This window comes from Trachurus japonicus, chromosome 6 (genome assembly GCF_045865225.1).
Source record: "Trachurus japonicus isolate A0001 chromosome 6, Traja_1.0".
NCBI lineage: Eukaryota > Metazoa > Chordata > Actinopteri > Carangiformes > Carangidae > Trachurus > Trachurus japonicus.
This window is the reverse complement of record NC_140912.1, coordinates 27,542,398-27,569,766: the sequence shown is the minus strand read 5'-3', so window position 1 is coordinate 27,569,766 and position 27,369 is coordinate 27,542,398. Positions and strand designations below refer to the sequence as shown.

General features: G+C 41.4%; 1 protein-coding gene across 6 annotated transcripts in view; it reads left to right on the top strand.

Moving 5' to 3' along the window:
* Window positions 1-27,369, top strand: part of ppfibp2b (PPFIA binding protein 2b) — a 105,009-nt gene that overhangs the window by 41,700 nt on the left and 35,940 nt on the right. For 4 of the 6 annotated variants that reach the window (XM_085780099.1, XM_085780098.1, XM_085780101.1 and 1 more), the window contains 3 exons: window positions 3,346-3,432; window positions 7,316-7,429; window positions 17,598-17,750. In XM_085780099.1, coding sequence (XP_085636225.1) covers window positions 3,346-3,432; window positions 7,316-7,429; window positions 17,598-17,750 — 354 coding nt within the window. Of the gene's footprint in view, window positions 1-3,345; window positions 3,433-6,099; window positions 6,166-7,315; window positions 7,430-17,597; window positions 17,751-27,070; window positions 27,260-27,369 lie in introns of those variants that run through there. The other 2 variants (XM_085780103.1, XM_085780102.1) reach the window with 2 other exon arrangements.

The window sequence follows — 27,369 nt, the reverse complement described above, 5'->3', positions numbered from 1 at the left end:
AGCAGATATCATATGTGGCACGGCCGTTTCGGCTAATGCTGTGTTCAAGGCAGGCTTTTGAAACCGTAAGTTACAGCTTCAAGTCACAACTACGACTTGGTAGCGTTCCAGGTAACCCGTAGCTCGTGTTTTTACCGTCCTGTTGTCTGTGAAAGTTCCCTATAACGGCCACTCGTTAACTTCCGACCCGTGAACTCGTACCAGATCGAACTGGTATGACTTCACAGGAAGGAAAAACACAAAGTACGAGTTTCCTGGAACGCTACCATGAGTTAGCAGCCCCCGCCCTTGTCAGGCATCAATTGGTCCTCGTGCTACGTCACCACATTCACGCGCATCCCTTGGCTGCACACACAGCCCTTCATGCCGTTCTCTCCCCTCATTGGATAACACTTGTATCCCACAAGGAAAATTTTCTCCTCGGGTTACAGCAGAGCAGAGTGACGGAGAGACTCGTGTAGGGCTGCAGCTATCGAATATTTTAGTAATCGAGTACTCTACTGAAAATTACATCGATTAATCGAGTAATCGGATAAAACGTATTTTTGCTTGGTTAAAGAGCAATTATGAATACACAAGAGAAAATAACATATTTCACTTAATAATGAATGACCAATTGGTTTCCTTTTGTAGAATCAACTGTTTTTATTTCTTAAATTCACAAGCAAGTATTTTCTGGTCTTGAAACATTACTAAAGAGGCGACTGCTGCTAGCATAAATAAGAATAAATAAAACACAAATAAAAATAAATTAAATTAAATTACTTTCAAGATATCAAAAATAAATTAAATTAAATTACTTTCAAGATATCAAAAATGTTTTCTGTGGAGATGCTGCAACATGGAAGACGTGCTGCTGTGGTATGCAAGGGCTGTGTTACAACTATAGTGCCTATAGAGAGACATTTTCTGTCTTTTTGTCGCCTTTTTCTCCCTCAGTCAAACACCTATACGTCCGCCACCGTCACCCCCCCCCCCCGGTCGTCGCGGCCATCGCCTCGCCGCCGCCCCCCTCCTCCCCATCTCCGCCGTCATCCGCGGCGGACGGCCGCGGGGGAGCCCCGCACGGTTACGTTCATAGGTTACGTTACGGCGCACGTTGTGCCACATTGAAAGTAGTCCGTGCGGCCGCTTGAACTACAATTAAATTAACGATTCCTCGAGGCAGAAAAAAATCCTCGGACCATTTTTTGTAATCGAGGTACTCGAATTACTCGAGGAATCGTTTCAGCCCTAGACTCGTGTTTAGGCTGAAATACTTCATGTAAGTGACTGCTGACGGAAAATAGGACTATTTAGGACTTATATTAAAGCAGATATCAGTGGAATGTTTTTGTTAATATAAGTCCTAAATAGTCCTATTTTCCGTCAGCAATCACTTACATGAAGTATTTCAGCCTAAACACGAGTCTCTCCGTCACTCTGCTCTGCTGTAACCCGAGGAGAAAATTTTCCTTGTGGGATACAAGTGTTATCCAATGAGGGGAGAGAACGGCATGGAGGGCTGTGTGTGCAGCCAAGGGATGCGCGTGAATGTGGTGACGTAGCACGAGGACCAATTGATGCCTGACAAGGGCGGGGGCTGCTAACTCATGGTGCGTTCAAGGAAACTCGTACTTTGTGTTTTTCCTTCCTGTGAAGTCATACCAGTTCGATCTGGTACGAGTTCACGGGTCGGAAGTTACGAGTGGCCGTTATAGGGAACTTTCACAGACAACAGGACGGTAAAAACACGAGCTACGGGTTACCTGGAACGCTACCAAGTCGTAGTTGTGACTTGAAGCTGTAACTTACGGTTTCAAAAGCCTGCCTTGAACACAGCATTAGCCGAAACGGCCGTGCCACTGATATCTGCTTTAACAAAAACATTCCACTGATATCTGCTTTAATCTGACTATAACTGGACAGCTGAAGTGCATGAACTGTAGTAAACGTGTTAGTCCGACTAATACCGGACTTCTTCAAACCCGACTAAGACGCCCAGATAATGCGACTGAGACTGATGACACAAAGTAGCAGAGAAGCTGGCCCAAACCCGGCAAAGAACATTTTAAAAAAGCAGGGTCAGTGCTGATTGAGTTCATTTCACAGATGTGTTTTATTAAAAAAAACACAAAAAAAAGGAAGCCCGTAGACCGACCCAACCCAATTGTATTAAGATTTTCAGCCTGAACTGGCGCATCCGGTCGAAAACTGAAGTTGGGAACTCAAAAGTTATTAATTTTCCTTTTTGGGGTTTAGCTCAGTTGGTAGAGCACCCGCCCCATGTGTTGAGGCTATAGTCCTCACTGCAGGCGGCCCCGGTTCGAATCCCGAGTCGAGCGGCCCTATCCTGCATGTCATCCCCCCCCCTCTCTGCCTCCCATTTCCTGTCTTCCTCTCTCTTGACGCTCCTGTCAATTAAAGGTGAAAAAGCCCCAAAAAATATTTTTAAAAAAAGAAAAAAAAGAAATGCAACTGTAATGTAATTTGTGGTTATTATTACTACTAGAAAATATTAAAAAAGGATTTAAAAATGAGTCATAACGACATCAACCAATGAGAAAAGAATAAATCATTTCCTATTATGTAATGTACAGTAAAACTGTTGCTGCAGTGGAAACGGTGAAACCTGTATTGATCATAATGATAATGTGTTTTATTGTATGTTAAATTGTCAGGAAAGTTTGAGGTTAAACATTCTCATCATTAATGAATAATTACTAATATAAAGATCAATTAATGAGCAGGAAGAGGTGAATGTATACGTGCATGTTCAGGGTCGTGAGCGCCGCGTCGCTGTGAAAATCACAACACAAGCTCCAGTGACATGCCGATAATGTTGTTTCCAATGCCGAGTTATTTCTGGACAAATTGGAGTCAGATGAGTCAGATGATCTTTTCATAACTCTGCGTCATGTGGCTCGGGAAAAAATTGTGAAGTGAAGTTGGAACAGGAGTCGCTCTGTCGGCCGCCGGTGCAGCAACGGGTCAGCAGTTTGTCCCAGAGACGACGATGAGTCTGTACCTGCAACCGGCTGCTCGACAACAGAGGCAGCTCACAGACCATAAACACACTGAAATACACTTAAACGTGAAGTATTTAGATTAAATAAATCAAGAAATAATTTCATCACCACTGGTTTCACTGAGGTTAAATATGATAAAAGTCAAGAACCTGAATTTTGACGAACGAGTTTCACTCAAACCAGATCATCAACAATCAGATCAAGGTGAAGTTGGTCGACTCTGTGTCGAGAGGAGGAGACGAGACGGTCCAGAGGGAAATAATGATAATAACGTCTAATGATGTTTTCTCTGTGTGTGTGTGTCTGTGTGTGTGTGTCTGTGTGTGTGTGTGTCCAGGTGAACCTGTGTTCTCCAGCCAACAATGAAACCTACCAAGAGCGACTGCTCCGCCTAGAGGGAGACAAGGAGTCTCTGGTGCTACAGGTACGTGCTGTGTGTGTGTGTGTGTGTGTGTGTGTGTGTGTGTGTGTGTGTGTGTGTGTGTGTGTGTGAGTTTATAAGTTTGTTCTGAACCATTCACACACATTTCACAGTCGAGTATATTTAAAGACATGTGTAGTCGACTGATTCCTGGCTCGATGTGCCCATGTGCAAGACAGTGAATCCCAAACTGATGTATCACATATAAAGCAGAAGTAAGTGGTCCGGTCGTTTTCGCTAATGCTGCGTTCCAGGCAGGCTTTTGAAATCGTAAATTACAGCTTCAAGTCACAACTTACGACTTTGTAGCGTTCCAGGCAACCCACTCGTGTTTTTCCGACCTGTTTTACCGGTGAAAGTCACTATAACGGCCACTCGTAACTTCCGACCGGTGAACTCGTACCAGATCGAACTGGTACGACTTCACAGGTCGGAAAAAAACGAGTTTCCTTGAACGCACCATAACAGTCCTCGTCCCTACGTCGCCACATTCACGGCGTCCCTTGGCTGCACACACAGCCCTGCATGCCGTTCTCTCTCCTCATTGGATAAAAACTGTAGGATACGATAAATGTTTTCTCTTCGGCTCAGAGCAGAGCAGAGTGACTGACAGACCCGTGTTTCAGTCCAAACACTCTATGTAAGTGATTGCTGTCGGAAGATATAACTATTTAAGACTTATATTAACACAAATATATCACTTACTTCTGCTTTAAGTGTGTAACGATACATTGATCTACATGGATATATCGATTCAGTGATCAATAAGTCAGTTACGTAGCATTGATCCAAAATTAAAACATCGATCAGACATTTATATATGTCATTGTTTGTAAGATGTGCTTTTATTTTGAAATTCGCCCAGCACATCTGACAGTGCGTTCACACCGGGCGCAAGTAAAATATTTGCCTCTTTCTACTCGCTCTGGTTTGCCCGCTGGAATATTTGTTTTTACTCGCGGCATTCGCGTGAATATTTCGTGTGAGTTCAATGTTTTGAACTCACACAAACAGGCGAATTTCGCGTGTTCGCTTCATTCGCGCCGCTGGCACAAATTTGCATCTGTACATTGACTTTGTATGTAATCGTATCGCGTGAAAAATCGGTCTGAACACGCCGTGAGTGATGGGTATCAGCAGCAGTTTCATACATTTCACTCACAAAGACAACATGTCTACGACTGACTATTACGTTTCTCCAAATTTATTTCATAGAATATGAAAATTATAAAAGTTCAATAAATCAGGACGGAACAGGAGGCTTATTTTTATTTTTAAGAAAATAAGATAGTTTTTCATTTAAATGTCTGGGTGATGATGTTTTACTAGCAAACATCCAGTCGTTGTCGGTTACATATTGGTACGATGTCGTCTGTATCGTGATGCAACTTGTGTGTGAAACTTAACGCCTCCAATCACAACACGTGTTTGAAACAGTGCTGCATGAGTATGTGTGTATGTGTGTGTGAATGTGACAAGAAAAGTGCCAGAAAACATAAATCCAGGTCCATTTAGATTCCTGTGGCCTTGTCGTCTGAAATACCACGAAACACAAAGATCGCTGGTTCGATTCCTGCTGGGGAGAAACAAAGACACTCTGATAAAATCTTCTCTGCTTCAGATCCAGTTTGTTGTTTCACCTTCGTGCTGCTGTGACTTCATTATCTGAATCTGTCCCATGAGCTTTTAAAACCAGGGATTAAACTTTTTTTTTTTTTGTCGCACTGGAAAAACAACTCGTCTTTTTCTTGTGTCTTTGTGTTTTTTCTTAAACTTCAAAACAAAACGTGTCCGGACAACTTCTTCACATCATCTTGAACACACGTTTACTGATCGCTATCACCACATGGAGCCACAGCGGTGAAGACGAGGATGATACATGATGACAACGCACACACACACACACACACACACACTGGGCTCTTTAATAACAGCTTCCCTCAGCTCTGATCTCCACAATTTTCACATTCCTCATGTTTAAATCACAGTTTTCAGAACAGCTCCTCCTCCTCGGGGCTTGTGTGTGTGCGTTTGTTTTATCCCACGTTGAGTCAAAGTGCACCACCCGGCGCACTTCTAGTCAAAACTAATCTCTTTCCACCTCACCACCTATAAAGTAACTTGTTTTTAGATATTTTTCACTTGTTTCAAACAAATTTTCACTTGAAATAAGTAGAAAAATCTGCCAGTGAAAGCAATTTTTTTTTGTGCTTGTAATAAGAAAGAAAAACTTGCTCCACTATCAGATTTTTCTACTTACTTCAAGTGAAAATATGCTTGAAGGAAGTAAAAAAAAGTGTATAAAAACAAGCTAATTTTTATGTGACAAGTCTTATTTTGAGTATAATTTGATTAGTTTTGACAAGAAATGACATTTTGACTAGAAATAAGACAAATAATCTTGGTAAGATTTTGAGTTTTTGCAGTGCGCCTGGACGACTCCGCTTCATAAAGCTCTCCTACACACACACACACACACACACACCTACTAGTTACACATTCCTCACCTGACGTCAGCTGTGATTGGTCGACGTCCAAGGTGGTCGGGGCTTATTCCTCCAGAAGGACAATTTAATTGGCTGTTGACAAGGTTTTTTACTCACTTTCTCTTCACCTGCCTCTTATTCTAGTGAGCTGCCGTCTTGCTCCAGTGTGTGTGTGTGCGTGAATGTGTGTGCGTGTGTGTGTGTTAGCATGTCCACACTCAGATGGAAACTTTCACCTTCATTTTCAGAGGTAAGAGACCGTGTTGCGTTCATGTTCTCCTGTCAGAGTCAGACTTTGTAGCGTCAGGGTTTTTTTTACACAACGTGTCGGCAGAATGACGTTCATTCATTCATTCATTCACTCACTCACTCAGTGGGTCGTAGTTCAGCCTCATTGTCAGGAAACAGGCTGACAGATCATTCAGTTACTCACTCACTGTGTTTTTTCCTGCGTAATCTGAATTAAAAAAAAAAAATCCACGTTCATACGTACATTCGTATGTAGCAACAGACTGTGAGACAGGACGGAGCTGAAGTGACAGAGAGTCGGATGCTGTCAGAGGGATTTTAGCTGCTGAATGGGAGAGTTGTGTTGTATTCTCTGTTTATTATAGTTAACTAAAACTAAGACTAGCAGTGAGAAAATAATTTAGTGAACTTGAAATAAAAAGAGCGAGAACTAAATAAATAAAAACTACAATGAACAATGCAAAACTATCTAAAACTAAACTCAATTGCAGATAACGTCATATTAGATTTAGTTTTCTTAAAGCTGCAGATTAAAGGTACATTGTGTTTGCGGTTGTATATCGCAAGCAACTCAATTTTTCATGCTGCATTCACGTGAAATTGGGCAGACGGCAGACGGACGACGTTGTCATGGCGATGTCGTATTGTTTACCTGACCCACGCTTAACCGGCTTTCTCTCGACTTCTGTGACTAAAATGACATCTGGTTTGTTACCGACGGCCGTCTGCCCGACTGCACGTGAATGCAGCATCAGTGTAACGTTCGTACTGTATGTAGAGCCACAGACTGTGAGACAGGACGGAGCTGAAGTGACAGAGAGTCGGATGCTGTCGGAGGGATTTTAGCTGCTGAATGGGAGAGTTGTGTTGTGTTGTTGCGTTGTGTTGTGTTGAGTGTGTGTGTGTGTGTGTTTTTATGTGCAGGAGGTGAGTGTGTTGTCAGGGAGATTATAATAAATGTGTGGCACATTCCTGAGTGACAGACCGCTGAGTGTGTGTGTTGTTGTTGTCGGAGCTGAGGTATGTCAGGGTGAAGTGGAGAGACGGAGGGAGAACATGCGTGTGTGTGTCTGTGTGTGCGTGTGTGTGTGTGTGTTTATGACTTACATCTCTGTTCGTTTCTCACCAGTTTGTCTTGTTTCCGTCTCCAGGTGAGCGTTCTGACCGACCAGGTGGAGGCGCAGGGAGAGAAAATCAGAGATCTGGAAAGTTCTCTGGAGGAGCATCGGCAGAAACTGGCCTCCACTGAGGAGATGCTGCAGCAGGTACGGCTGCAACACACACACACACACACACACACACACACACACACACACACAAGGTTCAAGGTTCGTTTTTATTTTACAGATCATTTTAAAATGCAAAATACATTTTCAATTCATAATATACAGCAGACATGATCTTGTAAAAAGGGTAAGAAGCTATCTGTAGCTTATGAACGGGGGCTCAGAGACATATAAAATCTCACCTAACCCTAACCATCTAAGATAATTCCATAAGTACAAAGAGTATATGGTTTAACACAATAATAACACAATAACAATTAACACATCGGGCACAGGTACATGAAACAAAAAAACAGCAACCCAAGCTTGATTCAAACATATTTCAGCAGCAGTTTTTGTTTTAATCTCTTTTTAAAATTAGACAGAGATGCAGACTCTTGTTATCATGCTCTCAACCTCATTCCAAGTCTGTGGTCCTTTAACGGTCACACTAACTACGACTTGTACATTTAAGTTTCCGTCTCTTTCCCTTTATAAGTTGTTTCCCTCTCGTGTTGTATTTGTGAGTGGGTAAAGAAATTGGGATGGGATGGCAGAGTCTGTCATTGAGTCTAAATGCTACATCATACATTTACACAGGCGTTGTGGAAAGTGTTACATTCAGTGAGTTTCAGAAGTTTGTAACTGTAGAAAACACACACACACAAACACGCACACACACACACACACACACACACACACACACACACACACACACACACACACACAAGGAGACGTGTGTGGCCAAAGTGTGAGAGATGATTGACAGACCTCCAGGCTGTTAATAACTTTGTTACGACATCGTTCATGTGTCACATTAAACGAGTCCTGAGGATGATTACTCACTGAGACACCGTGTGTGTGACTGTGAACTCTGATTTTATTCACACTTCATTGATTATTTGGTTGATGTAACTTATTTTGACGGATGTTTATATTGGTGATTAATGATGATGTCATGATAACTCAAGTCTGTGCAAATGTCATGATGCCATTTCTGACTCGTTTTCCATTCATGTGTCTAATGCAACTTATTATTTAGGGTTTTAAATAAGTAGTTATAGTAAATGTAATTTGCCTGACACAGTTTAATGCACTGTACATCTGCATGCAACCATGATTGTAACATGCATACATACACACACTGGTCAGCTGATTGTTATCAAGCTGTTTCCTGTGTGTAGGAGAGACAGAGGATGTTTTTTGTTTTGTGATGTCACAGTGGTGGCTGGTGTATTTTTCTTTAGGAGGGGGTTAAACCAAACAAAAAACAGGATATCACCACAGTCGTGTAGTTAAACTAATTATATATATCAGTCCCTCCAGGATTTCGCGGGCTTTTTTTGTGATTGTTGCGGCCTAAAATGCCTGAATTTGCGGCCACATTTTGAAAAAATTGCGGTGAATGTTGCGATGTTTCAAGCCCTTTTGTTGCGATTAAATTGCGGGAGACAGCGAAAGTTGCAAAAAAAAGTTGCAGTTTTGTTCTGAATAATTAAAAATCAAAGGAAAATTGAAAATTTTGAAATGTCACAAATTAATGTGATGTCATGTTATACCAGCAATTTTCCACTTGTTAAGAAAGGCACAGGAAAATTATATAGAGTTGAAAGTTGTTTTACTTTTAATTAAAATGTCTGTTTAAAAATCGTGGTAAAAGAACTGTTTTATTAAAACAGTCCAGTTTTTGAATAAAAAGGGGAGGGTGGCTACTCAATTCCAGGGCCAGGGCTTTAGGATGGGGGAAGGGGCACCTGGCCGCCGGCTGCTCCGCTCCGGCCCTGCAGTGGCGCACTCACTGGATTCCCCCTCGGCGAGTGCTGCGGGGTTGACACAGCCTCGGGTGGTCAACCAGGACAACTCACACACTCAATACGTTCAACTCAGCTTGTGTTCCTTTACTTATCACTTTGTGCACATTGTATCAAGTTTCTTGCCGTCAGCCCAGCCACGCTGTTCCTCCGTGGACTCACTTTCAACCACCGCTCCGTCCAGACTCGCACTCACTGCTGTGTAACTCGCGGAAAGCACCGACAATTGGTCCAATTTGCGGAAAAGTTGCGGTGATTGTACAAAATTGCAAGATCGCAAAAATTCGCGGGGATTGGCTGAATTTGCGTTAATTGTTGCGATCGCAACATCGCGAATTCCTGGAGGGACTGATATATACATTATATATATAAAATATCCCTTACCAGTATGGTACTATACCCTTCCTTGGCATAAGATGATTGGTGACAGTGCTGACCACTGCACCACTGTGATCACACAGGTCCAACATGTAAAATACTGCTCCAGTAATATTAAAATAAGATCATCACAGTTTCTAATGCATTGTGGGAAATCTAAAGTGAGCGGAAAGTGGCTCTGTGTGAAGTGGCTTTAGAGGAAATTAAAGTCTGATGATCAATCGGGCTTCAATAATGTGACTGTTCCTCCTGTTAGTGTTTGTTTTTAATTCAATTTCTACTAATCGAGTCAAAATATCAAACATCACACATGTTCTCAGATTCATCCACCGAAGCTGAAAATGCAGTTAGTACGATTAAAGGTCGTAATTATTAAGGCGACGTCTGGTCTGATGGAACGATGACCGGTCTGAGCAGGAAAAAGACGAGTGGATGAAAAGAAATGGGAGTGAGTGAGTGAGTGAATAAATAAAGGAGCGGCTCATTGTTTCATTCACTCCGTCTTGACTTTCTAGTGCTGTTGACCTCACCGCTGACTCCTCACCTGTTCACCTGTGTGGAGGTTTTAACACAAGAACAAGAACAAGTAGATTTCACAGGTCAGAGTGCGACGCTGCTCGGAGCTTTTCCCCTCGTGTTATTAGATTAGACAAAGTTTACTCTGAAAACAAAGAGAGGTTGAAGGTGACCTCCGCAGATAAAGAGCCACTGTTGTTTCAGCACAAAACACAAACAGTGACTTTATAACGTCCTGTACAAACTCTACTCTGGATATTTCATTCATGTCATAAACTTACAATCCTCTATGTCAGGCCATTTTAACATTTAAATGCCAGACTGGATACGTGTGTTCATTCAGTTTTACCTAGTCAAAAAGAACATTTCTGATATCCGCAACTACGTTCTTCCCAGGATAAATCACGGCACTTTTGCCATTCATGTGTATGGGGTTTGTCATTACAGATATCTACAAGTCAGTTGCAGATATCTGCTATGTGAATTACGGATATCTGTACCTGAATTGTGACTAGTAGTAATCCCAGTGAGATATCTACAATTTGATTCTGACAAGTCATAATTCCAGTTCAAGATATCTTTAATTCACCTCAATTAAAGATATCTACATGTCCCTTTTCAGGTATCTTAAATTAAGTTTTCACTAGCCAAAATAACGTTGAAGATATCTCAAACTGGAATTAGTACTAGTCATAATTCAGTTACAGATATCTGTAATTCATGTAGCTGATATCTGCAGCTGAATTGTAGATATCTGTAATGACAAACCCCATACACATGAATGGAAAATGTGACGTCATTTGTCCTAGGAATAATGTAGTTGTGGAAATCTGAAATGTTCTTTTTGACTAGGAAAAACTGAATAACAGATATCTTGAATGAAAAATCCAACTATTCAAAATGTAATTAGGACTAGTCAGAAAGACGTTGTTGATATCTACAATGTTAATTCCGGACAGTCAAACTTAGCTTTTAAATGTTAAATCTGCTTGCCATAATCTTTATTTATCCAGAGATCAGCCGTAACATTATGACTAGTGTTGTTCAGGTGCCACTGTTTGCCGCCAAAACAGCTCTAAGCCGTGGAGGCGTGGACTCCACCCGACCTCTGAAGGGGCAAGTAAATCCTTTAAAGTCTTGTACGTTTGGAGGTGGAGTCTCCAGAGGTCGAACCTGTTTGTCCAGCAGCACATCAAACCCACTGAGATCTGAGTGAATTAGAGGCAAAGTCAACACCTTTAAGTCAATGTCATGTTCCTCAAAACAACTCAAAAAGGTGCTGGAAACATTTTCTAAGAGGTTTTTGGTCCATGATGACACGAGAGCATCACATCATTTCACAACTGCTGCAGGTTTTGTCGGCTGCACATCTGGACTGAGATCTGGGGACTTAAAGTGAACTCATCGTCATGTTCAAGAAACATGACATTAAAAGTGTAATGGGGACGCTATGGTGTTATATTTTACTAATAAATAAATAACTTGTACATTGTTTCAAATCGGGTTTTCACAGTGTGAATAGTAAAATTTAAAGGGATAGTTCAACATTTTGGCAAATTGGCCCATTGCCATAATCCTTATAGTCATAGCAGTAGGTTCGTTACCTTTAATTGTCAGTGCAAGCTATTATTAGAACGGCGGAGCAGAGCTGTGAGCTGCTCAGAGCTACGCTACGGAGGCTCATGGGACTTCTTGGTTTCCCTCATCAAACTCATCAAATACACAATCCAACAACTCCAAAATGCTGTTGTGACCTGCACATTCACCACGCTACGGAGTTGTTTTAGAGGTAAATTCATGCAAAACCGCTGATGCGTCCCACCGTCGATGGCAGTTTTTTGGCAAGCAGTCTCTGCATTTACCTCGAAAACAACTCTTTAATAGACTGAAGAACTATTTTAATTTGTGGAAAAGGGGCAGAATATGTCTCCTTTAAATCAGCTTTCTTCTCCATTCAGCTTGAACTTTTGACCATGTCTACACGTCTAAATGCGTTAAGCTGCTGCCATGTGATCGATCTATTAGATATTTGCATTAACAGTCAAGTCCATACCGCCGCGCTTCAAGCTTGTAGGACACTTTTACTGTCGAGGAGACTACACACGCCGCACACATCCCACAAACAGAGCATGAAGCTGAACGTCTTCAAATGTTTCCTTGACATCAGCCGTGAGACAAACCCACGAGCTCGACCGGGGACAAACACAACAAGAACAACACACTCTGTGTTATTGGAGAATCAGCCTCTTTGTTGTTGTTTTCACTTCTCAACGGGCTCTTTGTCCTCGTCACTGTCAACACTCGGGATAAAAACGGCCACAGCCACCAGGGTCTGAACCACCACCATCATCATCTTTCATCATCTTCATCGTCCAGCCCACTTTTATCGTCCACACGTGTCTGCAGTGAACAGTTTTCTTGTTCTCAAGGTTATTATAGTTAACTGAAACTAAGACTAAAAGCGAGAACTAAATAAAAAACTACAATGAACAATGCAAAACTAACTAAAACTAAACTGAATTGCAGATAACTTTAGGTTAGTTTTATTTTTCTTAGTGATGGATAAAGCTGCAGGAAGAAAACGCCACAGCTCAATATGAGACGACTTGGAGTTCGACCCACAGGTAGATAAGAGTCAATGTAACGTGATGAGGATGGGAACATTTATGGGATGCAACTAAAAGAGAAAAAACCCACACATTTGGACGTTCATCTTCAGAGGTCTCACAGAGGTCTTTCTCCTAAAACCTGAAAAACTAAGAATAAGACTAAATAAAAACTATCGCCCACTTGGTGACCTCTCCTCTTTATCAATCCCAAAACATCATCAAACATTCATCCTCATCTCCACAGCCATGGCCAAAAAAATAATCAAGACAGAACAAAACGTTCACTATACCATCTGTTCACAACTTGTCCAACAGAGTGTTTTGGAGTTGTTGGATTGTGTATTTGATGAGTTTGATGAGGGAAACCAAGAAATCCTATTAGCCTCCGTAGCGTAGCTCTGAGCAGCTCACAGCTCTGCTCTGCCGTTCTAAAAATAGCTTGCACCGACAATTAAAGGTAACAAACCTACTGCTATGCCTATAAGGATTATGGCAATGGACCAATTTGCCAAAATGTTGAACTATCCCTTTAATAAAAATAAAAACGAATGAAAATTTTAAAACTATAACACCCTTGCTCTGTTGTAATTATTTCAGCGCTGTGCCTCGTAGCTGCTGCCACAGTTGTTTTCTCGCTCCGTGACGTTTATGAGCGACTGTAGATCTCCACCTGCTGCCGCCGTCTGATCTTTACAATGCAACACCACCACTGATTGTTGTGAGTCTGGAGGGTTTATTAGGGTTCAGCCTCGGTGATCTGCAGCTGTTGTCCTGCCCTGGTGTGTGTGTGTGTGTGTCTGTGTGTGAGTGTGACTGTGTGTATATGTGTGTCCCATTTCACAATTACAATTAAGAAGCGCTGGTTAAATAGTTAATGTGATGCTGTATGAGATGTTTGCAGAGGGAGAGTGTGGAGGAAGATAACGGTCGTCCTGGTTCTGGGCGGGTTTGTGCTGCGTCTGTGATGTGTCGGTTGTGTTGTTTTCTGTCGAGTCTTTTGTGTGTTTATCCTCGCACAAATCTGCGCCTCTTAAATCTCGTCAATATATAATTAGAAAGCAAGTTTGAAGGATTTAAAAGGTGACAACATGTCTGGTCCTGCAGCATGAAGGAGGAGGAGGAGGAGGTCCGCTGTCTGTGTCACTGTGTGTGTGTGTGTGTGTGTGTGTGTGTGTGTGTGTGTGTGTGACTGAGAGAACAACAGAAAGAGAGAGAGTCCATCCAGCCATGGTAACATTGTGTGTCAGTGTCGCAGGGCTGCTTCTTACTGTGGGAACCACGACTAATCTAATGAGAAATAGTCCTGAGTCAGCGCACACACACACACACACACACACACACACACACACACACACACACACACACACACACACACACACACAGATACAGTGCACTGTTCTCATGCGAGCTGGGATCCACCCACACATGTAGTCATACTGTGACTGACTACAAGTCCTACTGTGCCTATATTTGGTGTCCTGAACAACACGCACACACTTACACACAGAGAGAGATGCATAAACATTAAGTCATTATTCATCTTTTATGCATTTACAGGCAAAATTAATCAACTCTGCAGCAAAAATCAATTAACATAATCCTCATAAGTAAAGTTTCAACAGTCGGTTTCAGACTCATATGCAACATAGACATGAAACATATTTACATATTTACATGACCCGTCACCACGCCACAGTGTTAAGACTCATCTGCTTTGATTTAAACCATGACTAATTTGGATGATGCATGTTTGCTGATTGTTTCTCTACTGGGTTTCTGACCCTGAGCACCACAACAACAACAACAACAACAACAACAGAAACACATCACATCTGCACATCAGGTGGCAAATTGATGCAGCATGAATGGATGATAAATATTGTCCAGAAACATGATGCACAAGTGTTTCCGAATGTGTTACCCATAAAACTTTTATAAGGATGGATGGATGGATGGATGGATGGATGGATGGATGGATGGATGGATGGATGGATGGATGGATGGATAGATAGATGGATGGATAGATGGATAGATGGATGGATGGAGCAGCAGCATTACACATAGTGACAATAACAACACAAATAATAAAAAGAAAAACCTATACATATTAAAATAGCTATATAAAATATAAAATGTAATATAAAAATGTATAGGCAGTGTTATTTGTAAGTTAGTGCAAAATTAAAATGTAAGTTGCGGTGAACAGAGTGCGTAAATGTACGTTATGACCGCTGTTATTGTGCAGTGTGATGTGGCAGGAAAGATTACCTACACTACAGTATATCTATATCTATACTGTAGCTTGTCGCCGCCCAGTGATAAGAAACTCAGATGTTACAGCTTTTATGGGATAGATTTGGAATAATTGGAAACTGAGGACAGACTGAAACGACCTCATGAGGTCAGAGATGATGTGAAGTGTTTATGATTTGTAATTATCAGAATAAAGAGGAGTCTTAATAAGACAACTGTGATCTGACACTAACATGGAGATGAAATTAACATCCTCGATCAAATCCATCATTTTTCTGAGACAAAATGTGAATATTTACTTTTTAAATGTAACGTTAAGTGTAACGTATTTATTTTTTATTTAAATAAGATTCTTTTGTGTGTTTCAGTCCAGATGTGAGTTGTTCTGCTGTCGAACCTCTGTCGTATCTGACACAGCTCCGTTTCAGAGATGAAGTTCCAGCTCTTTTATAAAAGGATCTGTAAATGCTGTGGAGTGGATAATTAGTCACGTGCTGCTGCTGCTGCTGCTGCTGCTGCTGCTGCTCATAATTTAGAGAAAGCAAATGTTTGGCAGCTGAGTTGTGGCCACTCAGTCCTGATAAATTAGCTCTAAAGACCAGAGCTTAGCCGGCTGCAAGTGACACCGGAGCTGCAAACTGACAGTCAGCTGCCATAACTAAGCAGATTCCCCCACTCTCTCTCTCTCTGTGTGTGTGTGTGTGTGTGTGTGTGTGTGTGTGTGTGTGTGTGTGTGTGTGTGTGTGTGTGTGTGTGTGTGTGTGTGTGTGTGTGTGTGTGTGTGTGTGTGTGTGTGTGTGTGTGTGTGTGTGTGTGTGTGTGTGTGTGTGTTTGCTGAGCTGGAATGATTATGGGGTATTAGCTGTCTGTCTGTCTGTCTGTCTGTCTGTCTGTCTGTCTGTCTGTCTGAGGCTGTGGTGTTGACACAATGTGTTTGACCATGTGATCTTTCCATTTGGAGGCTACGGTGTCCCGCTGTGGTCAAAGAGCCGTCGTCGTACCTAAAGCACACTGACTATATGATGTGTTTTCATTCTGTGACCACTGCACTGCTGCATTGTGGGAGACGATGATGATGATGATGATTATGATGAGCCTTTATAGATGGGTCAGGATTAGTGCAGTATACTAGTGTAAAAGAACTTTATAGCTTTGTTTTTCATTTTAGTTATATATTGTTTATTATTTGTAATTATTTCATAGTGAAATACAGTAACCCTTTAATTAACAGGCCACTAATTAAGTGATGATTACGTGATAATGTCAAGAAATAACCTAGAAATAACGGTCAATTTCATAGTAATGTCATGTTTTTCATAAAGGCTAAAGATTACTTTCATGCTTTTGATTTTTTGGGAAGGGCCAGAAAAATTGTCCTTGCAATTTTCAATTACTCAATCAATTATTTATTGGCTTCTACCCAATTTATTGTTCTTTCTTGGCTATATTTCTCCACATTACTATGAAATTGACCGTTATTTCTAGGCTATTTCTAATCATTAAGACGCAGTTAACGGCCTATAGTGTTACCTGAAATACTTACAGTATATACTGTTAAGACCATTTCTACAGTGTTAGTGCTGTTTTGTTGTTTATTTTAATGTTATTATGAAGCACTTTGCAGCCTTGTCAAGAAAGAGAAAAGTGCTTCATAAATAAAGATGATGATGATGATTGTATTATCATTATTATAGTTACTGATTATCATTTATCTGCAAACAAGCACCACAGCCTCACAGAGCGTTAGCGTGACTGACTATCGACTTCATGGTTGTGTTACATCACGTGCATTTACATTTGGTCACATTGAGTTTGACCTATTTGAATTTTCACAGTTAAAATACAATGGGAAAGTCAATATGTGCGTATGAATGAGTGAGTGACGTCCCTGAAGACTTGATTTTCATCAAGACGTCGTTTTTCTTCACAGTAAAATCACAATTTGCTGTGCACAAAATCTGGAATAAACACAATTAACTTCATGTTTTTCTTTCTTATTCCTTTTTTTGGGCCCAGTCTGCATCTGAAATATTTTGTTTTTTACCACGGATGGAGGAAAGAACTTGGATGTCAGACTTTTTTTTAATTAATTTTTTTATAAAAGCAACAAACTAGCACTGAAGCGAAGAGGGAAGTGGGATTGGATGTAGTTTATAGATGAGGAAACGAAAGCAACAGACTCACTGAGAGTTTGGCAACGAGACGAGATCTGTGTCTTGTGTGATTTACAGAGAAAAAAACACACGTCATGTTGAGTGGCCTGCATATCCTCTCTCTGTCTCTCTTTTTAGACACACTTTCTTTTTCTCTCTCCCATGCCAAAGAAGCGCAGATTTATTAATAGAGTCCTCAGCTCGCCCGTGTGTGTGTGTGTTTGAGTGTGTGTGTATATTTAGCGTGGTGGGGTCTGGGCCCCCGGCCTCAGTGTGGGAAGACCGTCGTAGAGCGGAGCAGCATGCTGACCTCTTCACTGAGCTGATTCATGTGTGTGTGTGTGTGTTTGACATTTCCTATGAGGCGTGGATTGTGTTTAGTGTTTTCCATGCATCTAACTCTCAGCGTGTGTGTGTGTGTGTGTGTGTGTGTGTGTGTTTTGTCCAGGAGCTGATCAGCAGGACGTCGCTAGAAACTCAGAAGTTGGACCTGATGGACGAGGTGTCGTACCTCAAGCTGAAGCTGGTTAGCATGGAGGAGACGCACACCGACGCACAACAACCTCAGGACACGACCGACACAAAGCAGAACAAGGCTGAGGTACGGAGAGGCTCGTGTGTGTGTGTTTGTACGTGTGTGTGTGTGTGTTTGTGTTGCACTGAGCTACAGTAAAGCTGCTCAACTCAACTCAACACAACCAGAACTGTAGCTGCTGCTTCTTTGATCCACAGATTAACAACAACTTAGATAAAACCTAATGAACTAGAGCAGAACTGTAGATCCAGCTGCATTGTACTGTCAATACAAGAAGGTTAAAGCTGCACAACCTTTAACACACAAGTACTGTATACACATGTTTTATATAAGGCTACATTTCTTTGTATTGTTTATGATAAGCATTTGAATATAGCTATCCCCTCAATATCTCTCAGTAGGCCTAGTAACTTATTTTCCGTATGTGCAAGGTAGATAAATGACCAAAAACAGACTGTGTGATTGTGTCCCATTATAAAATATTTTTTAGCCACACTACAGGCGTAACCTGTAAGGATGGGGATGCCAGTCTTTTATTAAATCATCTAAATTATTCAAAAGGTTGACATGAGTTTAGTTTCAGACATCCATTAATCCTGAATTTAACATATTATCAGGTTAAAATTGGACTTTTCACAGTTGTTTATGATCAAATACCTGGAAAACTACTTGGTGCTAATATAGTATGCAAATATTATCATGCTTACACGCTAAACCGAGATGGTGAAGATGCTGAGGAAACCTGGTGAATACTTTCGTGATGGCATTGGATTACGAGCATGATAGCATGTTGGCCATAGCATTTAGCTCAGAGCACTTAATAATTAGGCGTCCTGCCATTTAAATGTCTCAACTATTCAAAAGATTGACATGAAGTTTGGTTCAGACATTCATTAATCCTCACAATAGCTCTTTATCTGTGTCTCATCGGGTTAAAATATACTTTTCCCATTGGTTTGTGATCAAATATCTGCCAATTAGCATGTTAAAAAGCTAAACCAGTAGCCTACTGTATGGTGAACCAAAGACGTTACAATCTTACCAAGAATATTTGTCTTATTTCTAGTCAAAACAAAGCTAATTATACTTAAAATAAGACTCATCACATAAAAAAAAGTAGCTTGTTTTAAGACATTTTTTACTTCTTTCAAGTATATTTTCACTTGAAATAAGTAGAAAAATCTGACAGTGGAGCAAGTTTTTCATATTACAAGCACAATAAACTTGCTTTGACTGGCAGATATTTCTACTAATTTCATGTGAAAATTAGTTTGAAACAAGTGAAAATTATTAAAAAACAAGTTAATTTTTAGATGATGAGTCTTATTTTAAGTGGAAAGAGATTAGTTTTGACTAGAAATGAGACATTTTGACTAGAAAAAGGACAAATATTCTTGGAAAGATTTTGAGTTTTTGCAGTGTGTAATTTCTACCTGAGACAGGTAAACATCAGGTCACAGCGCGACTTTGAATTCTCACATAAAAGCAGAGTGGAAAACTTAAAAGTACCGTCTCTAACCTCCCAGAGCTGACTCGTGGCTTTTAATCTTGTTTTCGTATTTCCCCCTCATCTAATGCTGTTATGTAACCGTATAATGTGATATGATCGCGTCTTAAATAATAACATGGTGAACTGAGCTCAGTGTGTTTATCTGTTCTTGTTACAATCCTCCCAGTTGTCACGAAAATAAGACTCAAACTCTGACGTGCTTTTTTTTTTTCTTTTTTCTTTTTTAAAGCCTTTTTAGTTCCTGTTTCTGGGTAAAACAATTACACTAACACTGTTACTGTAGGTCCAGTGGTTTTTTTGTCTCCACCGAGGCCTCATGTGGCATCTTGGATGAACAAACGCCCCCTGAAATGCTCAACCTCAAAAAAGGATTATTTTATTTATTTATTTATTTTTTGCATTATTGTTGAATTAAAGTATAATAAGACGAGGCGCGCATTCTTCCAGTCCTGTTGTCTTCGCTGTCTGTGAACCAGAGGGGAAACATGGAGGACGCAGGGTGATGCAGGGACACAGTGGGGCTGAAACGCAGTATAAGGATAAATCTGTCTGCTGTTTGTCTGTTTTCAATGTTTTCATTGTCCGAGCCAGAGAGAGAGAGAGAGAGATGGGGGGGGGAGTGAGGGGGGGGGACACTAACAACAAGTAACAACATACCGATCTGGCTGCTGTGGTCACAACTAAAATAGATGGTTTCACACACACACACATTTGGGTTTTTTGGGGAAAACACACTTTCTTGGCTTCTAAGTAAGTTTCTTATCTGCAAAATCTATTTTTTTTCCCTTCTTTTTGCTGTGATAAGTTTCTTTTGGGTTCTCATTTATTTTATGTTCCAGCATCTTCTCCTTAATCCGCAGCAGATGCATCAGGAGCTGGAGGTACAGTAAATCGGCTGCTAAACTCTTAGAAGTCACAGTTTAGCGACTTCAAACATATTTAAACATGCCTGGCTGGAACAAACTGCCTTTTTTTTTTAACCCTTCGTTTGTTGTGTGATGATGATGTCACCTGTTGGCTGATGGCAGATGACCCCATGACTGAAGTGGTCTGTTATTGGTGGTATGTGCGTTTGATGTGGACGACATCTGTTTCTACAGATCAGTTATGATCTCCAGGGTGGTCAGCTCGTCGTTGAGCAAAACGCTCCGATAAGTGTCCTATTATTAGACGTAAATATCACTAAAACGCTCATTATGGATAATTACACTAATGCTAATAAGGCTATTAGTTGTTGCGCAGTTTGCAAAAATCATATTGTGATTATTTTGGCAGGTGTTGTAGTTGGATTAATCATTTTGCACTTCATTGTTCCAGGCTTTAGATTGATGATGATGTGATTTTTGTTTGGTCTTGTGCTAAAACAATCTGAAAAATGTCTGGAGAATATGAGTTTATAGTCTGCGGTGTCTCTGGAGCAACACAACCCTCATGTTGATTGGAAATCAGTAGGTTCTTCCCCGTCTTGATCGACCAGTCGTCATCATTTAGGGCCATTAGTCGACTAATCGTCACAGATTTAATAATATATTTGCAGAGTTTGCATGTCACCTTCTTGCGGTCGTCATTTTTCTTCTCAAAGCAATCCCTGATTTTAGATTTCTTGCCCGACAGGATATTAATAGTTAACTGTCTCACAACCGCAATATCGCAGAGACCTGCCGTGTAAAAAAACAAAACAAAACTGAGTGAGTGTCACAACTTCCTGTATGTGGCCCTTCAAATACAGTTTTTTACGATTGAATAAACACAATTTTGATTGTTTTGTTTTGTTTAGCAAAACCCAACACACGAATAGCACAACCACATACCCAATTAGCAAAACACCTTAACTCCTTTGCAAAATGAACCACTCTTGTAAAAACTATACACTAACTTATCAAAACCATATTTTTTTACCATATGAAACACACACGTTGCATATGACTTAACTCTGTTTGCACCAGTTACACTCTGCTGTTGAAAACCTTAAACACTTTCGGCTAATTCTGCTTCTAAGTGCATAGAGTAGTATGGGTGAAGCACACAGTGAATTTGCAAAACATCGCTCGGATTTGCACAACTGTAAACACAATGTCTGCACAATGTGCTTCTCCTTTGAGCTTCACCTACTCCTGCTTGAGGTCTTCCTCTTCCTCTTCCTCCTCCTCTTCCTCGGCCACGGCCTCTGGCACGGCCTCTGCCTCCTTCTTCTCCTCCTTCTCCGATTCCCCCTCTCATCCTCACTCTTCCTCTTCCTCTTCCTTCCATTTTGGTTAAGCTTGGTGAACTCACCTGCTGCATTTTTATAGTGCTTAAACCTGATTGGTGTGTCTACAATTAAGCAATCTTGTGTTTGCACACCTGATGGCAGTGTTCAATCAACTGGCTCATATGTGGTAATTTGACAGTCAGTGCTTTAGAATTGCAAGGAAGTGACATCTTGATATACTTCTGTGTCTAATGCATAGACGTGTGTGTTAGTGTTTCAAATCACGGTGTGTATTGTTTTGCACAAAGTGTGAACGGACTCATTGTGCTTACAGTGGTGCAAATCTGGGGCCAAGTTTTGCTCCTTGAGTGTAAGGTTTTGATAATTGGGCAAAACTTTAGATTTTAGTGTTTATTCAATCGTAAAAAACTGTAAAAGCTCTAGCCTTTCATACACAGTTCAGTCATATACTAGATTTTTACTAATATAGCATAGCAAAACACGTGTTTATGTTTTGTGTTTTGTTGTAGATATTCAAGAATATTTTATTGATTGCCTGGCCTCCGATGACCAGAAAAACAGCAATTAGGCTACAGGTCTCTGATTGAGGGTCAGAATTTCCTGAGCTCCGGATGGGCCGGGCAAATTTCACAGACCATCCACTGTCACCATGAACGATGTAGAAGTAACCGAGAGAAGGGAGGGTGGCCAGGTTGTACAAGTCAGCTGTGGCTGGGGCTGTGTATTTTGCATATAGTTTTGTTCCAAAGTTGTTGTTTTCTGCAGTTATTGGAACAGCCGATGACGGCACATGTCCTCCCAGTCTTCCTAGACATATTCACAGAAGAGAAAAGGTCCACTTCTTGGCGCTTCCATTCAAATGCCCACTTCGCACACAGAGCCCATAGCAGCCTGACTGGGAGCTGTCACCGCAGTAATGGCGGCTGCTCGACTTCCGGTTATTTCGCCGAATTCGTCTAAACAAACGAAATTTAGGTCGACTATAGACTTCTTGGTCGACTGTTTGGGGGCAGCCCTAGAAATCAGGATCTCTCGCTGGGCCGTTGTGTAATTTCAGATACATTTTTGTTTGATTATGCAGCCTGTTTGTTGACTTGTATCTTTCCAGGCCAATACTGGACAACCTCAAACAGGCAGCTCAAACTTTGGGCCACCAATGATAAATAAATAAAAATGGCTTTTCACTTTTACCAATTCTCCAATGTCTAAAACATCGATCTGAAGTTGTTAAAGCTGGTTTTTGTGAGTGAACATGATGCAATAACCATCCTCAGTCTCTCATCCATCAATGGAGGTTTGTCCCGACGCCGTAGCGCAGCCAGATCCGACGGTGAGCAGCAGACAAACGGCGTGTCTGAGTTCACTGGCAGAGGTCGTAATGAAATGTGTCTGGATGAGACGCCAGCTTCCGTGTGAAGGTTTTAAAACAAGCCAGGACTCATCATCCAACACGTCCCGAAACAACAGCACCCTGCAGACAGGCTGCCACACACAGCTGACACCAAACCATAAAGTGAACTCTTAAAAAAAGAGAAAAGTCATTTAAAGTGTTGAGTGAGTGAGGCCTTGTGTTCCTTATAATAGAAGCTGTCTTTTACTTTGAAGGCCCTGAAACTTGTTTTTCCACCGGGTCGCTGCAAGAACGCCACAGTTTCTGCCAAAGTTTGAACAGTTTTGATGATTTTGCATTAAAGATTTAAGCATTTTTTATTATTATCTATATATATTTTTTTATATTTTTTGCTTTGAAACTTGTGTCACACGCCGGTGCAGTTGAGCAGTCTCTCTCTGCTTGTCGTCAGTAGTTTCTTTGTGGAGACTTCATTGTGACATCCAGCTGCTTCCCACTGGCACCGCAAGATACTGAAGCTGCTCTTGTGGTTTGCATGTGTGTGTGTGTTCAAGTGTGTGTATGTGTGTGTTAAAGTGTGTGTGTGTGCTATCTATCACAAGGCATCCAGCACCCAGGGCTGTGTTTTCATTGAACAAACACGATGCAGCATTTTTGACATGCAGATGCCCGTTTTCTGCTCACGCACGTGGACGAGCTGTGATAAGCATCAGAGGAAGCAGCAGCAGCAGCAGACGGAGAGAGGAAGAGGAGGAGGAGGAGGAGGAGGAGGAAGAGGGGGGTGGGGGGCAGCGGCCTGGCAGGAGAGAGGGCACGGGGCGGAGAGAGAACAAGACGAGAGACAGTGTGAGTGACAGATGCAGAGATGAAGGCTGACAGGACGTAGGCTGCCGTGCAGATATTGTTTTCAGACACAAAGTGAACATGCAGGACGTTCACGCCGCAGACGCCTGCAGCGGAGCGGCTGTCACGGCGCCATCGACCTCTGTGCACAGCAAACCAACGTGCCAGGATGTGACTCTGGATGTTTCTGCCTCCTGTGCAGAGCTGCTCTCGTGCTGCTGAACGACAACAAAACAGAAAGTTGGTTTTCAAACTTTCAATCACAGTCGCGCTCTGGAAGTAAAGTGACCGCAGCAACAACAACACAGAGTTTATTAATGTCAATGGTGCAAATAAGAATCATTGATATGCAAACAATACAGATCATGATCATTTATTGAATTTCTACACACAAAATGAAAAATATATGCATAAAAGTTATATATTAAGCTTAATAAACATTGGAACAATTGCATATATTGACATACAGGCCTATACAGTTATGTATGTTTGCTTATACTGAAGACATCCATCCATCCAGTCATTGTCCAGACACAGGGTGACAGCAGGGTACAGCCTGGGGTGCTAGGCTGTGGCGCCATGTTAAGTCACATAAATATATATATCCATCCCAAAGCCTGTAAATATATGTTATATATAGATTATATATGTTATTTTAAAACATTTGCATAATGAATTCATTAAATATCAATACCTAACAACTTACTTACACCAGGGATGCATGATACTGAATTTTTGCTGATGGCCAAGTTGCCAATATTTTAAAGCTAATTTTGGTGGATTATCAATGTAAATACAGATATATGCCTTTTGTTTTTCATCTTTGAAGCTCGTCATGTTAACATTAAATTACACGTCACCCAGTCAACCAGAAACATCAACTGTTTATATCTGTAGATGATGACAATGACCTTTATTTATTACCAATGTTGTGCCGATAACATCAAGCATCCCAATATTATCAATAAAAACTCATCATATACGTAGATGTCTTTATACAAATTTTACTATTGGTTTTGCATATATATCATAAACACATCTTTATATAGAGAGGACGTAGATGTGTGATAGTAAGTGGCATCTTCACTCTTGATATAAGGACGTGTATTTCATATATTACATCTGTGGATCACGATTGAGGACTTACAGTAAATGTCTAATAATAATTCATGTCAATCCATCCAATAGTTATTATGACATTTCATATAAAACTAATGCGGCGCCGGTGACACAATCAGTAGTTTTATCCTCCATCCTTGCAGCAGTAGACGTTCAGATGTTCCAGTGTGGATCACTGTGGTCGACCGAGGTCCCGTTGTAGCTGAAGAACATGAAGTATATTTAGCTGCTGCTGCTGCTGCTGCGTTTGGAGAATAAAGAGCCGCTCTCATTCATCTGCTCAGGTTCGATTTGTTTAGTTTATCACGAGGCCGCTGCTCCGAGCCGGAGGGAGGGAGGCTGCAGCCGCTCGCTAACAGGCTAACAGGCTAACAGGCTAACAGGCCAACAGAGCCGTCCTGACACTGACAGGTTGACGCTCAGTTGGTGTAGTAATGAGATACTGAACCCAAACCCGACATATCCGATGTACAACGGCGGCGTTTGGCTTTGGTTATGTTACAGTGGAGACTCACTGTGGTCTGCATTTTTGTCAGGAAAGTGTGTGTGTGTGTCTGCGAGTGTGTGTGTGTGTGTTTGGGTAGTAACAGCTGCAAGGCTCTGGTGGGCTGGAGGAATGACTGGCATCCCTTTGGAGCATTCCTGAGGGCCAAACACTTTCACCTCCTCTGGGAAGCGCACACACACACACACACACACACACACACACACACATGGACGTCTGATGAACACCTTAAACTTGGGGGGAGGGGGATCTGCTAATCACATCACAATCTTTGGCGTCCTCCTGTAAACGTCTCTGGTCCAAACTCTGTGTGAACGAGCGAACAAGAGGAAAAAATCTGTAAAATAAAATGCAGAAAAGATGTCTCTTACACTGCAAAAACTCAAAATCTTACCAAGAATATTTGTCTCATCCATCCATCCATCCATCCATCCATTTTCATCCGCTTATCCGGAGTCGGGTCGCGGGGGCAGCAGTCGGAGCAGGGATCCCCAGACTTCCCTCTCCCCGGACACTTCCTCCAGCTCTTCCGGGGGGACCCCAAGGCGTTCCCAGGCCAGCCGAGTGACGGTATTTGTCTCATTTCTAGTTAAAATGTCATTTCTAGTCAAAACAATTCTCTTTATACTTAAAATAAGACTCGTCACATAAAAAGTAGCTTGTTTTTAGACGCTTTTTACTTCTTTCAAGCATATTTTCACTTGAAATAAGTAGAAGTTGTTGTTAGTGGATCAAGTTTTTCTTTCTTATTACAAGCACAAAAAACATGCTTTCACTGGCAGATTTTCTTATTTCAATGGAAAATTTGTTTGAAACAAGTGAAAATTATCTAAAAACAAGTACATTTTTAGGTGATGAGTCTTATTTTAAGTGGGAAGAGATTTGTTTTGACTAAAACTGAGACATTTTGACAAGAAATAAGACAAATATTCTTGGACAGATTTTGAGTTTTTGCAGTGTATCCAAGGGGCTTCATCAGTTCGTATATGCATCGGCCTCACTAGTCCGCACTAGTCTGACAAATACAAGTCCGATTCAATTTGAGAGAGAGAGAGAAAATGCAGAAAAGTGTTGTACTGTAGAGGAAACCAACGTGTGAATCACTAAAACACATTTTCAGAATCAGGAACAAGGTTTTGAATTCGATGAGGCTGCGTTTTCCAGATAAAGAAACGATTTCACAAGCCCCCCAGGAAGGTTGTGACATGTCAAAACTCCAAAGAAAAGAACAGAAAAGTAAAGAAAAGTGAAGTTTTCCATGTTTGCTTCAGTGATGGATGTTTCTGGTTATTCTCTTCTTCGTCTTCTGTCTCGGCCTCTGGGCTCAGATTCTGGATCATGTCCCTGTGTGGACATTTGAGACCTTGTCAGCAGGATAGACTGGATTTAAAACAACACATCTGTTTGTCATCTGGACTGAGAGATACAGATACAATAGAAAAACTTGAACTCTATATTTGTTGTTGTGCACATTTTTTTTATTTTTTTTACCAGGAATGTCCACAATTATTATTTTTTTCACCATAATCATGTTTTCCACATCTGGCCTGAGGCTGCTCACCTCGGCAGAAAGTCTCATGTTTATATTTAGGGAGTTTTTTTTTTCCGCTTTGTGTTCATTTGTGCTGCTTTGTGATGTTTTTCTTCCTCTAATCAAGAAGTTTTTCTTTTTTAGGCTCAGACGTTTCAACCAAACTGGTCCAGATATTTACAGAGATTAACATCGAGGTTAATGTCTCCTCCTCTTCCTCTTTCCCTCTCACCTCACCACTTCACCTCCTCCTCCTCCATTGCCCTTCATTTATCCTCGCTCCCTCCCTTGCTTCCTTTCCTCCCTCCTCCTCAGTGTGTAGTAAATCTCATCAGTGAGCTCCAGGAGCAGATGTGCAAGTTTCAGGCAGAGATCAGCACTCGCATCCAGGAGAAGCGGGCGCTGGAGGAGCAGGAGGCGCAGCAGGGGGCGGAGCCGCTGGAGCCACCGCGCTCCGGCTCTGACGCTCCGTGGATGCACAATGGAGGACAATGGACTGTACACGTAGGGAGACTTGATGGATGAACTCATCTTCCCCCTCCTCCTCCTCCTCCTCCCCTCCATCATTTCCTCCTCTTTTTCTTCTCCTACTTCTTCTTCACTCCTCCCCTTTT